The sequence below is a fragment of the Parus major genome, chromosome 2 (genome assembly GCF_001522545.3).
Source record: "Parus major isolate Abel chromosome 2, Parus_major1.1, whole genome shotgun sequence".
NCBI lineage: Eukaryota > Metazoa > Chordata > Aves > Passeriformes > Paridae > Parus > Parus major.
In genome coordinates, this window is record NC_031769.1 from 9238827 (window position 1) to 9255663 (window position 16837).

General features: G+C 36.0%; 1 protein-coding gene across 2 annotated transcripts in view; it reads right to left on the reverse strand.

Moving 5' to 3' along the window:
• The window catches only part of NCAPG2 (non-SMC condensin II complex subunit G2), a 46166-nt gene that overhangs the window by 23430 nt on the left and 5899 nt on the right, over nucleotides 1-16837 (reverse strand). For both annotated transcript variants that reach the window (XM_015619095.3, XM_015619094.3), the window contains exons 5-12: nucleotides 16557-16714; nucleotides 15736-15870; nucleotides 9945-10039; nucleotides 9020-9089; nucleotides 8247-8333; nucleotides 5992-6087; nucleotides 1625-1750; nucleotides 569-748 (exon numbers count right to left, since the gene is read on the reverse strand). In XM_015619095.3, coding sequence (XP_015474581.1) covers nucleotides 569-748; nucleotides 1625-1750; nucleotides 5992-6087; nucleotides 8247-8333; nucleotides 9020-9089; nucleotides 9945-10039; nucleotides 15736-15870; nucleotides 16557-16714 — 947 coding nt within the window. The remainder of the gene's footprint in view (nucleotides 1-568; nucleotides 749-1624; nucleotides 1751-5991; nucleotides 6088-8246; nucleotides 8334-9019; nucleotides 9090-9944; nucleotides 10040-15735; nucleotides 15871-16556; nucleotides 16715-16837) is intronic.

Consider the following 16837-nt stretch of genomic DNA (forward strand, 5'->3'; position numbering starts at 1 on the left):
CAGGACAACAGCTTCAATTTAAGTCTCAACTGACACAGAATCTTCAAGTGAAAATGCTGCTTAGGGAGTTCATTTTTCTGTCCAAGCTATCAGTTATTTCTCACATGCCAGAAAGATGTAGATGAACTATTTCTAACATAGTGAGCAGTACATGGGAGGAGGCATTACCAGACAGACTGTGGAATTATATCCATCCAAACCTCAGACACACAAAGTGGGGTACAAAATCCTAATTGTGCATGCCTTGGGATGCATTAAAGCCAGTGATGTAAGAATATATATTTTCAAGTCTAAGCATCATTTCTAATAGCTAAAAAAAATAAGTGATCAGGTTCAAACAGCGTGCATACAACTGAAATTGAAAAACCTTAGAGTCAGAAAGCAAATCAGTTACTATTTTAAAAGACATGTGGCTTTTATGAAATGTGCAAAATCTCCATGCATTAGGAATTCTATTGCCTAATACATTTTGAAAAACAAGTAATTTCCTTGATTTAAAGTAGCCTATACTAGAAACCTGTACATCAAGTAAAATAGAAAAATGACAATCATGATAAAAAACATTTACTTTAAAAACAGAGCATCGAACATCAGCAGATGCTGTATCACATGACAGCTCTCCAGTTATCTTTTTTAAAAGATCAGCAAGAATTGTTGGAGGAATCATCTCCCAGTATTTGGATACGATCTGAGTAACTCCAAGTATCCCTGTAGAGCGGACAACTGGGTGAGGATCTTCTAAGAGACTCTAAAACAAACAGAAGAATAATGCTGTGAGCATATGGATTATTGTAACTCTACTGCTGTTTGACCTGAGCCTACCACAAACAAAATGCATTCCATTACCTTTTAATTATGAAAATTGTCATACAATAAAAGAACTGTAATATTAATAGACCTTCAAGGCACTTTACTATGAAGAAAACAAGGAAATTTAAATCAGAAGCAAAGTTAAGATAGCTATTGGCCAATTTTTTTATTGGACTTTTGAATTTATTTTTTTTTTAAATAAAAGAAGTCTGGCACTTGTGACTTACTTAAGAATATTTGGACTTCTATTTCTGTGCGTCTACATTGACATTGTTCCTATGGAACAACATAAAAACTTTGAAATTCATTCCATTATCTGATGTTTACTCAGGAATTGCCAAACATTTTCTTAAGAAAAATACTACATTCATTTTCACCCATCTGGACTGGTAAGGAGATTTTTAGGTTCTCTCCATTATACTTAATTTAAGAAGTAGTTAGTAATACAGCACTGAACTTTCATTGAGTACTTCCATAGTAACTGTGAAGCTCTCTGCCCCAGTCCCAGGTTAAGCAAGGACCAAGATCATTATTCATGCATTTAATCTTTCAAAGGCATGTCTCATTCACAGATCAATGAATAACAAACCAAAATATTTCCTTTTTAAGAGTTTAAAGTGGTGTATAGCATCTGCAGAAAGCACAGTATAGAAATTTAAAATTAATTAGTTTACTCTGTATTTTCTGCACCACAGACCTCTACTTCCTTACAATTAACCAGAAATTCAATAAATTTTAATTGCATCAACAATTTTTTTTTAGTTAGCTTTGATAAAAGTTTCATTTTTAACATATCAGTTTTATTAAAACTTACAAAAAGTTCTTCAAACTGTTTCTGAATTTCACTGTCCATCTCTTCAGCAGTAAAACTGGGATCACGAATAGGGAAAGCATCAACAAACAAAAATGCTGCATTTGCTCGAACTTCTGAGTTTCTGGCCTGTTACAATGGAGGAAAAGATATTTTTTCCATAAAGACCAATTGTTAATATCCAAAGGTGTATCCTGTCAAATACTGTTCTCCAAACATTTTGACAAGTGTTTTTAATTAAGTGGATGGAAGAGATGACTTTAGGAATGAACAGAAGAACTTAAAGTCACATGAGTTTTAATGTTTTATCTTATATTTCTGGCCCATTCAATAAAACCTGAGTTATTGTCACAATCAGCTTTCAAAGCATATCGGCTTCAATGGCCCTGAGGAAACACAGTCAGAGCCCTTCTGCTTTCTGTAATGCTGAATAAATTAAAAGCAGTTGGGATTTCTCTTGGTGGCCTAAAAGCTCCTCTTCAGGACAGAAGACTCTTAAATTCAATCAGATTGGATTAATTAACTTGCTTGTCAAGAGACAGGTGATTTAATTGAAAGCTTAAGCATATTTCTTCAAAAAAATAGTATTTAGTAACTAGGTACCAGAAAGCTTGGAGAGTAACTTATCCAGCAAAAACATACTCAGTTCTGCATCTCTGCACATAAGTATTAGGACTGTGTTCTGAGCTCCAGGCAGCTCAGGAAAAACCTAGGGGAAGCCTCACAACATTTTACCGTATTTAACAATTTTCAGTGCACTCCAACATATATTTTAGTGATTGTAGATCCACAAATGCAAAAAATAAAAAAGGTGCATATTTAGCCACTCATTCAGTGAAAGATAATTGATCCTGTGGACTCTTAAAGGACAGAAAAAGAGAGCAGGCAATGAAACCATGAAGAAATTCAAGGCATCTCAAGGACAAAGCTGAAATCTAAACACCAAACTGCATTTTATTTATCAAAGATAGCAGTGTAGTGATTAAGAGCCTCTGCTGACTTCTGTTGGAAAGAGAAGGAAGTATGTTGTCCATATTTTTGGGTCCAATAAAAAATATAAATCTCTCAATATAACAAGCAAAGTAGGCATAATTTTAGCATCAAGACAAGACAGTTCAGGAAAATTCTTGACTATTCTAATAATCTAATTTTCTTCTTCCCTTGTCATAAAGCACATTGAGATCAAAGGCAGGGAAAAGAAACATAGCAATAACCATGTAATGTTTAGACTTAAATAAACTAATGACAAATAAAACCAGAAAAACACAAAAGAAATGAGTAACAATTACTTCATTGACAAACTGCTTTGGGTTTCTCTTCTTGATCAATCCTGATATGGTGGAGTAGAACCATAATATTGCAAATTCTTCAAGTCAACAAAATCACTAGGAATTCTAAATTGAATACTACAACAGCAAATAAAGCACATACATACATTCTTTAATTAGGGACTTGTATTTTCCTTTATTTATTATGGATAATGCAAACAATTTAAAGGTGAAAATACTGTAATTCTTAATGATCCTAAAAAGTTGTAGAAAATCCTTTAACTCTGAGCTTTCTATATTTAACACATAACAAGATAATATGTGAATTCAGGGTGAAATAGCTCTTCTGCACTAACATTGCATGTGAAAATTTATTAAAATGTGTTTTTGTGCAATAACCTAGACCTTGTCTGCCACAGCCATTGCAGAAAGTTAATTTCCATAAACTTTTAAAGTGCATTACACTGAATTCCATCAAGCTCACTTTTAATTCTGAACTGAGTACCCACAGTTCAAATTACTGCCTTTAATTAACTGGAATTTATCCCAAATGTATTTGCATATTCAGGCTTGTACAACGTCTTCACAGAGGTAGATCCTAAGACTTTAAATTCATGGCCTTTTTTAATCCAAACTGACTTTTTCATGCCAGAGCCTGCAGTTATTTAAATGACTAATATTTCTTTACCATTATGCTTGTACAATTCTTAGGAACTTTCAGAACCTTTTCAAACAATATTTTAATTTTTTTTTCTTCAGTTAATTTTCATAGCTTTCTTTTACATTTTATCTGGTCTTACAGGTTCTGAAATTCACTTCCAATTATTTAAAACACTGCTTCCCCAGGACATGTTAGTTTAAATGCATGGGATGTTAAAAAAAAATTTAAAAAGACAACCAAATACTTCAAAGGAGTCACTTCCTTCAATGGCTTGAATTCCCGGAGGAGTGGTTCTTGACTTTTTCAGCTTGATAAGAAATAGCTTAATCACTACTTACCTCACACTAAATATCCGTATTTTTGTATCTAAATATCTTCTCATACTAACAACCAATCACTGCACATCTCTTTTATGTTTGCATGACACTTGTTTTTCATAACAAGAACATGAAAAAAAGATGAAGCAGTTACATATGGGCTTATATTAAAAACGTAGCTACATAAAGTAACATAAAATACATGTTGGTAAAAGCCCCAACAGAAGCTTGCTCAATCTAAGTACTTGCAAAACAAGCAAGTGAAGAAAAACAGAGAACTGTATTACAAATGTGCATTCTCAGTTTAAAGATTTCAAAAATGAAATCAAGTAGTTTCAGCATCAACAGTTCTCGAATTCATTGTATTCTTACAACGGAAGTATTTTTGCTTTCTGTATGAAGGAGGAATAAACAGGCCTTGTGTGTCCTTTCTTTTTCATAACCAGTGCTCTGGAACAAAATTTGTTCTTCACTATATTAAATTAGGGATTTGGCTAAAATAGGAGCATCAAACTGGTTATCTAAAATTAAACTGACATTACAAGCTTTGGAGTAGAATCCATAACAGTAAGAACAGTTATAAACTTCCCTTCTTAGTTCTGTATTTTAAACTATTGGCGTTTCTGACTCACAGCGACAGCCAAATACTTCATGCAGTACTGTATGATTTGTTCTAGCAATGGAACCATTAGTGAAAATTATGAATAGCAGCTGTTAAATCATTTCTTGAATCAGGAATTCTCCTGCTGTCTTGCTGCAAATCAACCATTAACCCTTTTTTCCCACATGACACACCTTCTGTTACATTTCTTCAAATAAATGTATGCAGATTTCATAAGGTTTGACAGAATCTTCCTCCAAAAAGTAGTCTAGTCTTACATTTGAGTCCTGAGCTTTGGAAAGTGACTATGACCCTGCACTGACAGGCAGCAACTCCCTTAAGAATGAAATACTGTACTTTGATAACTTACCAAAAAACAGTTAAAACCCCTATTATTTTTAGAGACAGAACTGTAGAAATTAAAGGAAGCCATGCTTTGTACCTATCATTCTCTGCCACTAGTATATAAATGTTTCATCCAGAAGGTTCATTGTTTATATTAGTTCTAAAAGGATGGGATCTAACCTTTAATGTAAGACCAAACAAGATACTGGGCTAGCAAGGATTCTGTTCATATTCCCACCTCTACCACAGGGCTCTGTTGAAGCCAAACAAGCTCTCAACTCCTTCCTGTAACTCATAAAATCCACTGTAAACAACCTTCAAACCAAATTTGAAGTCAATAGTAAATACTTTCAAATCTGAGAATTACAAACACCTTTCTCAGGTCTAGAGAAGATACTTATGACCAACCAGTAAATTAAATTGTGAATGCTTACCAGAAATAACTTGGCTGTATGTGAATACCCTCACAAACAGGGATTTCATAACTTCAGACAAAATAAAAGCTGTCACCAAACAAGGAAGCTTAGCTCCTCTTAATCACAGTGTGTAACTGAGCAGACAAACTGCAGTAGGTCACCTTTAGTCCATGCATGTAATCCACAGAAGGACAGACACACACCATAAAAGAACTACAAGTAAGAAATTTCATTCTGAGTGCACATGAGTGTACCATGAATGTCTGTCCATACAATCCAACTAGAATAAGTTTCCTAAATGGATACTCTAATAAATTCATTGTGCTGTATTCTAAGGCTGGTAATTAATCAACAGGTGACACTAAACCATCCTCTGAACATTTCTGGCTTTGATCAATATTTTTGATCAATAAAACATTGATAATTCCCTAGAGGTCTTGGGAAAGATAACACAAGATTACACAGAATTTTCAGGCTGAGAGGATGAGAATACCAGCTGCAATCCTGGAAAGCACTCATGTACCTGTAAACAAAAGTGAATTTTACAAGTAAATTATATTAACAAACTAGAATATTATTGTCCATGCTATGCCTAATTACAACTTGCAAAGGTACTCAGCTACATCTGTGATGTTAAACACTCATTTTGGTTTTTGTGGCCATTTAATTTTAAAAGCAAATAATAAAAGCAGAAGACATGGAAAGGACCCAAAACTTAATAGTTGGAGAAAGACAGTTGTATTTTCTGAAAAGGGTAATTACCTTCAGTGCTCTCCAGAGGATGGGCTGATACAATCTATAAAGCATCTCTTCAACTCCTTGACGAACTTTACTTTGTTTATGAAAATAACTCAGCATCTAAGGAAAAACAAATAAAACAGACCCCAAAGCCATCTTAACATTCTACATTCAAAAAGTGGTAAGGGGTTGTCTTATTTCATAATTAAGTAAGACCAGGGTTTTCATACTATGGAAATGAAAAAACCAAACATTTTAATTGACCCTCTATCTTATTAGAAAGTCCCAAAACCAGTAAAATTAAAACCATCTAATAAATATAACATTTTATAATTTTATAGAGTCAGTAAGTTTATATAAAGATCTACAACTAAGAAAAAATGTGGCTAGAGAATTTCACAGCAACACCTCCTTTTTGTTACTGCAAAAATTATTTTTAAAGTAACTGGCAGAAATACTTTGAAACCATGAAATTATAAACTACAGATAAAGAAGCCTTTTCTCTGTTAAGAACAAAGGAACTTATCTGGTAAGTGGAGTTATCCAAATACACATGCACAAACCTAATACATTTTTTATGCATTGATGAAAAGCAACTATCAGCACTCCTTGGAACTCAAAACTGTGCTTAATTAGCTAAAAATCCTGTTATTTTTGTATGTGAATTATGCAGAAAAGGAAGAGAAAGTGGAAGACCAGAGCAGAATATGTGAAGGGACATCATGAAGCTTGATATGAAGAATTCCTCCACTTGAAACACTGAGCAGTTTCAGCTTCTAAGGTTGGTAATTAATCAAAAAATGAGACAAGATCATCCTCTGAACATTTCTGGCCTTGATCAATACAGCACTGATAATTCCCTGAAGATCTTGGAAAACAGAATACAAGATTACACAAAATTTGAAAAGAAGCTGACCCTCTAGTGGTCAGTTCAAATTTATTCCAAGACCTACTCCATTTGCAGACCAAAGACATATTTATTCACTGTCCTCTTTCAAGATCATAAACCTCAGAGTCTGAAAAACATGAAATGTCCTGTCAAAAGCCTGTTCCATCGATCAGGAATCACACAACAAGGAAACCCTATAGCTATGAGAAAACAAAGCAGAACAAACCCCCTAAAAAACCAACCCCAGAAAATACAAACCAAAACAAACAAAAAATCCACTATGGTATTGCACACTGGTATGTTGAGCTGCATATTGCACAGTACACACTCTAGAGTCTGGGTATTTGGAGGAAAGCGTGGGAGGGGAAACGGCATTGATCAAATACAAATATTTCAAAAAGCCTTGTGCAGTTCTCATTCTGCTTCAAATGTTCTGCTCATGACTAAACAGCACAGACAGACAACTAGAATCAAAGCTTGTCCCTATGAACATACATAAATCCCATCACATATAATAAATTGCAAAAGCCAAGTTTCATTTCAGACCCATCTACTAAGTTTGTCTCCAGAAGGTTATGATTTTTCGTCTCTGTGATCATCTATGGAAAGATCAATTCTATAGGTAAATAAAGTGTAGACAACAGACAACAAAAATTATTTCTTGCACTCTGGAAAATCCCCTTCTATTTCTACTATTGAGCAGCAAAGACAAACCTAGTGCAAAACTATAAACAGGTTCCTCCTAAAATTATTTCTAGCACTGTTTCTCAGAATATGCTATTTTTTAAGCATTTGTGGTAGGTTGGCCCTAGTCACCAGCTAAGCACACACACTCTTTGCTCAGTGGGGAAGAAGAAGAATTGAAAGAGAAACTTCATAGGTCAAGATAGGGACAGTTTAATAAATGAAACAAAGAGGACCAAAATAATCCCCAAGAGAGTAATGCAAATGAAACCACTCACCACTGGCCACAAGCAGACCAATACTCAGCCAGGCTCCCAGCAGTGGCTGCCTCCCCAGACCCCACTTTCTCTCAGTTTGCTGAGGGAATGATGGTTGTATGGCATGCGATATCCTTCTGGTCAATTTGGGTCAGCTGTCTCTGCTGCTCTGACCTCCCAAGCTCTTGCTCATGCCTGGCCCACTCCCAAGGGAAAACGTGGGGAGGAGAAAGGCTTGAGACCACACAGGCACTGCTCAGCAGCAGCCAGAACATTGCTGTGCCACCAGCACACCCCAAACACAGCCCCATACAGGCTGCTATAAAGCAAAGTATTTCCATTCCAGCCACACCTGGTATTGTATTTTGTATGAAATGGAAATTTTCCACTTCATAGCAATTGGTTTCATTTTGATGCTACAGTTAATGTCATGCTTTCCTGGAACTTACCTCTCTAACTTTAGAATGAACAGAAGAACTTCTGGGAAGATGAATTCCATGATGCATGAAATCCTGAATGCAGTTATATTCAAGTACCTACAGTAAAAACACAAACATGCTCCTGTTAATACAATAAAACAGTAAGTACTGTAGCTGTGCAGCAACTATATTTTTCCCTGAAACAAGCAACTGAAAATACTATCTGCTATTATTTCTTACTTGGCTTCTGCTTGGCCCAAATTTTTCCATTCTGGGGGCTTCAGTATGGAAGCCTAATTTCAACTAATTTTCAAAATTTCAGAATATACAATTAATCCAATTGTCAGAAGATAAAAGCAGGGTAAATAAGAATATTTTAGTATCTGAAATTTTGTTCTAGCATTGTTGTGATCTGTAATTATGCCATTAATCATTTCCATGGAAATCCACAAAAACTAGATAAATACTTGAGCTATCAACTATACAGACTTGCACATACTGAATAAAAGCTTCAGTAATTCAGCTAACGGGTATGTTTATGAAAAACATTGTGTATATGGATATTTGTGTGAAGCAACACTTCAGCAAAAGAATTAAAGGTGTTTAACTGCAGCCAAGCTGATCTCAGTGGGAAAACATTCAAAGCATGACATATAGTTACTTGACAATGCTGAAGAGGCTCTTTCCTCAGGGAAATAATTCTTTAAGGCTTATTAATGGAACCTCTCTGAGGTGGAAAGTCATGAGTCTTTCCTACCTTGAAATTCAAAACTATCCAAATGAAATTTCAAGCACAGTGTTACCTCTATGAATTCTCTTGACACCTTCTTCCAAGCCCTGAAGTAAACTTCTGAAATGTATTCCACTAAGGATCTGTATTAACATATAGGAAACACTGTCAAGAAAGCATACTAACCATATCTATGTACAGTTCATAAAGACAAAACATGAAGTTTTGTATAAGAACCAATATGGATCTTAATTCTGTGCATCAAATTGGTTCTTAGAAGAAAAAATTCTCTTTTCAAGTCTATACCCTTAAATACCAAGTTAACTCTCACTTGATGAACCCAAGCACTATTACATGATACTTGAAAAACCTCTCATGGTGGGAGAGACAAAACATTCAGGGATACTTTACCAATTATGTAATGAAGAATGCCTTAAATTTTTTACAGACATGTACAGGAATACCTTATTCTACCTGAAAGCATTAGAAAGCCTCTGATTTTAATATATAGAATTACTTCTGCAACATTTCACTGAATAATCAAGGAAAAAAAAAATCTTCATAGTTTTCATCCATCATCCAAGTTCTCATACTATGATTTACCCTGTAAGTCACTTCTTATTAGAATGTCTTATATAGAAACCTAGAAAATAAAATTAGAGCTTGTTTGTAGGAAAAAATAGAAATACCTCACAAAAAGGAGAAATGGACCTGCAACCCTCACACAAGCACTGCAAATAATGCAGTCCAATTTTTATCAAAGTCATTTGCTTTAGCTAATGGCAAATAAACATTTACTACTCCTATAACTGTACACCCAGGCATGTCAGAGCTACTGTTAAATTAAGTTTCTGAAACAATATAGCAGTTCTCTTCAGAAGATTTGTGGGTTTCTGAATACTGATATTTTTTTTCAATATACAATATATTTTTAGAGTGAGATAAACAAGATTTTAGACAAGCTTTTACTAATTAAGTACTCTAACTGGGATGCATACCTTGGAAAGAACTGTAATTGATTTTTAACGGTTCCATGTATCATTTTAATGAAGTTTACATTCCAGCTGAACAAAAAACTCAAGAGTCTTCTTCCCTGTGGGGAGGGGAAAAGAGGAAAAAACAAAGGGAACTCAAATTCAGAAGAATACCCCATTTAAAAGCTATCTCAAAAATCAGTAAAGGAAATTATACCTTTAATTTTAAATGCATGAAATGAAAAATGGTGAAATGGAAAAACCATTCAAGATTCTTAATTATTTAACAGAATTCAAGCACAACTTTTATTCATACTGTAGATAAAGACAAATGAACACATGGATCACATATCTGCATTCTCTCTTCCAATGTCCTTTCTGCTTTGGTGTGCCTTCAAGCTGCATTCCAGAACAATAACAGACTGTGCAATCAGCACCCACATCAAGGCTGGATCACTGAGCTCTGCCAAGTGCAATATCATCCTGGGATTACACCAGAATGATGGTGAAGGCATAAATAAAACACCACAACGACTCCAGCAGCACTGGACACAGAAGTATTTTTAACACGGTCACAAAGAACAGCTGGGCCACTGAGGAAATTAAATGTTCTGATCAGCAAATTCCTTTCCTCTTGCCACATGAAAGGTAATATTGCAAACCTACTGGAGCTGTTTTCATTCATGAAAACAGAAACTATTCTTCCCAAATTGGTTTTCTTCCATTTTAACAAGTCAGGAACAATGATGACAAATCTGATGAGCAATAGAATTTTGCAATAAAAGGCAGTGGAAGGCTGTGGATGAAGGAAATAAGCAAATGCACTTCCAGTATTAGCAAGATCTGCCCAAGGAATTGGAGACTTATACAGTATCTGTATAGGCAGCCACACTCTGACTTAGCTTACAGATGAAGTTAAGACTTCAAAATGTTTGATCACACATAAGGGTGAGTCAGCCAGTTGTAAGGGTCCTTGGTATCTGTCAGCTTTCTAGCCAAAAATAAATTAGGAATATTAATGAAGGAAGTGCAATAGTAAAGAGCACATTTGCAGAAGTGCAAAGGGGTCACTGAACAAACAGCAGAGGTTCAGAGGCACTTCCACTGAGAGCTGGACCAAAAGTTGTGTTCACATCTGAGACCAAACAGAGAAAATAGAATGCCAGTCACACTTGGAGTGGGAATCTCACAGAGTAGGGGTGGGAGATGGAAGCACATAGTGAGAAACTGCCCTGTAGTGCAATTGATAGCTGAAATGCCTTTGGGTAAAGGAGTAACTCAGTAGCTCATAAAAATCAAGACCTAAAGGCTAAATACAGTATCAAGATTCTTGTCTACAGGTCTGATGGAATCCTTTCTGTTGTCAATGACAGTTGTCTCTATCTCCAGCTTTGGTGGCCTAATATAAATACAGTCCAGTCCCACTTGGCATGTCACACATAAATATCCTTGACAAAACAAAAGATTAAGGGAGTTTCAACCTACAGTTCTTTCCTCAACAGAGCAAGGATGAGGACAAATTCGAGCTCATCTCATCTTCTACAACCTCAGCAGCAAGACAGATTATGAAAAGAAAAAAAATAGCTTTCAACCAATTCTTTTTAGCCTTAGGTTTCAAAAGATTGAGCCTGCTCCTGAAAATTATGATAAGTGTCTCTAAATTAATCTGCTGCTTGTGATTGATGGATCTGAAATAATTACTGGTATCAACATTCTCATTATTGTGAGAGGTAACCTGGTGACAGGTGACTAAGACTGTAAACTTGTCATCTTTGGGATTAATGCAGTATCAGAGTGTTGGGTGTCTGGTACTGCTGTGCTTGTGGACACAGAGCACCTGACTTTGTTCTATACACACAGAGAAGGTTAGCAAGGAAAGAGTACAACAGACCCACCTCTAAAACATAATAGCATGCTCTCCAGGCTCTGCAGCTGTTTGACTGGAAACCACATATGAACAAGAATGTTTTCCTAAATCACAGAGATATAAATCCAGAGGATTACTCCACTAATGCAGCCTGATAATAAGCCTTTGAGAAATATTGCTCTGTGTTGAATAGCACAGCCTGAGAAGGCAGAAACACTGAACTCCCTGATCTTGCAATGACGTATAAATGTGCACTTCTCTATTGGTTTAATCTGATTTAGAACTGATACACTGCATTCCTGACCTTTCCCTTCAGTCTTGCAAATGATGAACCATTCCAGACAGTTAATCTGTCTTAAAAATAATCTTACTAGAAGAAAAGAGTTACCTCCTTCAATCAACCCATGACACTGCTGCTTGAACATTACATTATGGAAAGGAAGAGGAATGCTAACCCATGGCAACACAGGATCACTGCAACCTGGAGTCATAGCAGCTTAAGCTGCTATGGTGCTGCACTCTGAGACATGTACTCTATAAAAACTAGGATTACTTTTCTTAGGAACTGTAGGACAAGTCTGTAGGCATTAAAGGGAGTATTAGGCCTGATATACAAAAGCTCAGTTTCATCTCAAAGCAATTCATACATCATGTTGATATCTGGTATTACTACGAGCATTTTAGAAGCAATACAGGATGCAAAAAAAATGTCCAGCAGAGATACTGGAAGAGCGTTGGTTGGTTTCTTGATCCTACAGGAAATCTATCATTAGTGAAATGAGCCAGAAAGGGAAATCAGAGAGCACACATGAGGTGTGTTATCACTGCAACTGAACTCCCACAGCACACAAACCCCAAACAAAAGGACTTGCAACTGAAGTACAATGGCTTCATAGCAACAGGAAAATGCTTTGAACACTTTGAATCTCCTGTCTGCAGGGCCAGGAAAACCCAAATTCGTTACCATTCCGGGTAAGTACTGCAAGTTCATATAGTGAAGTTGGATTTCTGCTCACAAACTGAGACATGTGAATTTGGATGTTTAAGTCTCTGAAATGTTAATTGTTTGAACAGTGATTCATGTGATCAGGTGTTCAGTTACTCTTTTATGGAGCTGAATTGCTCTGTTAACTCTGCTGACAAGGGTTAATATAGCACAACCTAAACACAGCAATTTTACATGCCCAAATGGTTTTCCAGAAAGCAGAGATCTATGCATTATGTGCCAGCCCCACATGGATGTCTGAGGCAACTCAGGTCATTAAATGTAGCATGGGTCATTCACTTAAGCAATCAAATCCTTCCCAGGACTTGTACTGATTATGCTCCTTCACAGATGTCTAAATTTATTTCAGACAATTTAACTGAACCCTGTCCTGGGATCTTTCCAGAATGGGTTATGGTTCTCCTTTTATTTTGAACTGTTATCCTCCAAGATGTAAAGTGATTCGTGTATTGGGCTGGCATGGCAAGGTTTTGGTAGTGGAGGCCTGCAGAGGTGGTTTCTGTGAGAAGCTGCCAGAAGCTTTCCCCATGTCAACAGAGCCAATGCCAGCAGGCTCCAAGGCAGATCCACCACTGGCCAAGGCTGAGCCCTCAGGCTACAGCCAGGAGCTGCTGCTTTCCAGACAGAGAGTGAAGAATCCAGAATTAAGGACTGAAACCACTAATGATCAGATGACAGAGCAGAGAGTGCAGTTAGACACTCCCTGTACCTACCCAGAAAGAGACAGGCCTATGAAAATGCAAAAGTGACAAAGTATCAAGAACCAGAAATCCCTGGGAGAGCAAAGAGAAAAATCTTGGACAAAGAAACAAATGTGCAAAGCGTGGCCAAATTTGCACATTCTCATGGAGCAAAGTGGATGAGTTTTAATATGCCAGGAAAAATGTTCATTACCAAGTCTGATTACCACCGTTTTTTTCCCCCTCATATTAAAAAAAACAACATAGCAAAACCACAATTTTTATACTGAAGGATGTTTCATTCCATGATTCGTGGTGGAAACTTCCTTTAGAAAAGCTGTGTAGTAATTAACACATTATACTACAAAGTCTCACATGACACAGAAGAAAAAAAGAACTACAAAAATTAGTTTCTGAAGTCTAGATAGCAGTTGTATTTTACATATATAATTACCAATTATTTGCTATGCCTATATGAAGATGAAATATTAAAACAATACAGTGGATTCAAATATAACAGAAGAACAAAAATACATAGAATCAAATATAGCTAATACATATTACTTACTGTGACAAAGAACACACACAAGTACACACTTTTTCCAGATGAGAAAAAATGGCTTAAAATGAAATACACCAAGGACACAAAATTAATTGTAAACTCTGTCAATAAAGTCTTGCCTGTCTTTCCTCTTTCCACTCACATTTTCTCTTTTTTCATTCCCACCTCTCATATTGCCTTAGTACATTACAATTTTAGTCAAAACTAAGGTAGCTTAAAATATGATATGCAAGTAACAAAAACCCCACTAACTTTGTGGCAGGTATCCAAACCATGCTCTATCAAGCATTTCACCTAACTCCTTTGCTATCTCCATTTTTAAAAGGCCATATCCTTATACTGCCACAATCATGCAGCAATCTCAGGACTTATTTTATGACAAAAGTTCATATATTCCACAATAATAGGAATATATATATTTTACAGATGCAAGTAGGAGTTAGAATTTCAGAGTGTGTTAGGCTGCAAATGCAAAACATAACCAAAAGTATGTATGCTATTACCATCAGTTAAACCAGGTGTGGCAGTGTTCTTTATCTCTTCCAAGACTCATCCTCCCTCCAGGGGGATATCTTCTATTAATTGAGTCCCACTGAATGACTGATAAAATTACATCATCCCACTGAGAGATGCTCCACCCAGGGGGAGGAGCCAAGCACTCCTAGCTAGAGAAAATCTGAGACTTAGAACACCACAGTCAACCTTTTTCCACTAAATTCCCAAAAGAAAAACAGACCATTCTACATCACCACTAGACCTCCAGAGAAAAAAAACTACACCCTCCTATAGGATCACTGCTTCAACAGAACCAAGACTGTCACTCCAGGAAAACTACAGACACCATCAGACTGCTACCAACACCCTGACCAACAGTGTCAAGTTATAATATAACTCTATGAGCGCTTTTGTACTACTGCATTTTATTTTAATTTTCCTATTAAGCTATAGGGTTTCTTTATTTATACAAACTAATAAAACTCTCTTATTCCTACTCCCATATCTTTGCCTAAAATCCCTTTCATTTCAAAATTTTAATAATTCAGAAAGAGAGAGTTTACATTTTCCATATCAAGAAAGGCTCCTGCCTTCCTTAGCAGACACCTGTCTTTTCAAACACATAGATGAAGTTGGGTGGTCCAGTCACCTAACCAGAAAAAAGACTTGGACACCACTATTCTGGTGCACAGGCACAACCTAAAAACAACAAAACAGCAAATGTTCACTGAGAGAAATGTATGTAGTTAAATAAAGTAATTCTGATTTTTCTGTAAAGTTGGGTAGTTTTTATGCTACTTTTAAAACAGAATATGGCAACACAATCTTCTGGATGGAGTCATTTGGCAGGAAAATCATTTTGCTACAGTTACTTGTTTTCAATAAAAGAAAAACTGCTATAAAAGAAAATAATTACACCAGGGAATGATTTTAAATATTGAGGGAAATGCACTGGAAGCAAAGCACTTGATTCCCATCGCCTCACAATAAAAGAACTGGACTGAAGATTTAGACATAAACTTTCACACTTTAGTCTGGAATAGAAACAAGTTTTCCAAATGAAACAGAGTATCAACCATTTCTAGCTTGAAGTCAGAGCTGATTTGTCTCATGTTGCTACCGACTATACAGTAAAAAAGACGAACTGCAAAACTATTAAAAGCAACCAAAGCTCACTGGCACAAGTAAGATAAAAGCTGGCTTACCTCTTCTTTCTTAATGTGTTTTACACTCATAAAACACTGAAGCAACAAGTCTTTGACTTCATTACTCTCATCGGAATCATAATCAAAACAAAGTAATGCCTGATGTAGATTCCATACACGAACTATATCTGCACCCTAACAGGAAACAAGAAGCCCACATTAGAGTGGAGTAGGCATGGCTTTAATGCAAAGCAGCATTGAAAGGATTTTAAATAATGAACTTGAAATGCATTGTTATGGATTGTGAAATTATGAGCATTCATTTCATCACAATACTGGGAAAAAATATATGCAACTGCAGAAATTCTAACTTCCAACAAATGAAGACATGCTCAAGTACAGAACAAAAGTTGCCATTCCATGCAAAATATGCTAAAACCACATCATTCCACTTTTTAAAGTTCATACAATGCATGCAGTTTAACAGGGAAAAACAGAGGAAAGAAATAAGGATACATCCATCGGGATAGTGCAAAAGATATGTATCACAATACTCCAAGTAACTCACACATTTTGTAAAATGAAAGAAAAATTATTTGTAAAAAGATAAAGAGCAAGAGAAGAAGATTTCCACAAAAGCTGTCTCTATGCTTAGCTGAACATAGTACTAAAATCTGAGTTAATGGAAAGAGTTAATTAGAATAAAAGCCTTGGTCATTGGACTGGACAAAAGACTGAAAAGATGAAAAGGAATGCAAAAAAAACCCAAAACCGTTCACTTGTGAAACTGATGCCAATAATCTTTTTGTTCTAGAGAAGGCAGTGCTTTATTTCTTGAAATATTCAATAATAACATGAAAGTCAATATAGCCTCAGCATACCGTAGCAGCTTTATTCAGGCTTTTTCTCAGCAGAATGACAAACAGAGTCTTCCCCAGCTGCTCCTTCCCTTCCAGTCCCTTCTCCCACCACATCTGACACATGCATTGGATAGTGTCACGTAGGATTTTTTCAGATGCAGGTAATGGAGGAAGAATACCTACAAGAATAATGAAACTATTATTTACTGCAATGAACTAAGTCATTCCTGTAAAACAGCAGTCTGTTTACACACTAACTACACCTCACAGTGTCAGCTAGCTCCTGCCACATTTACACACCC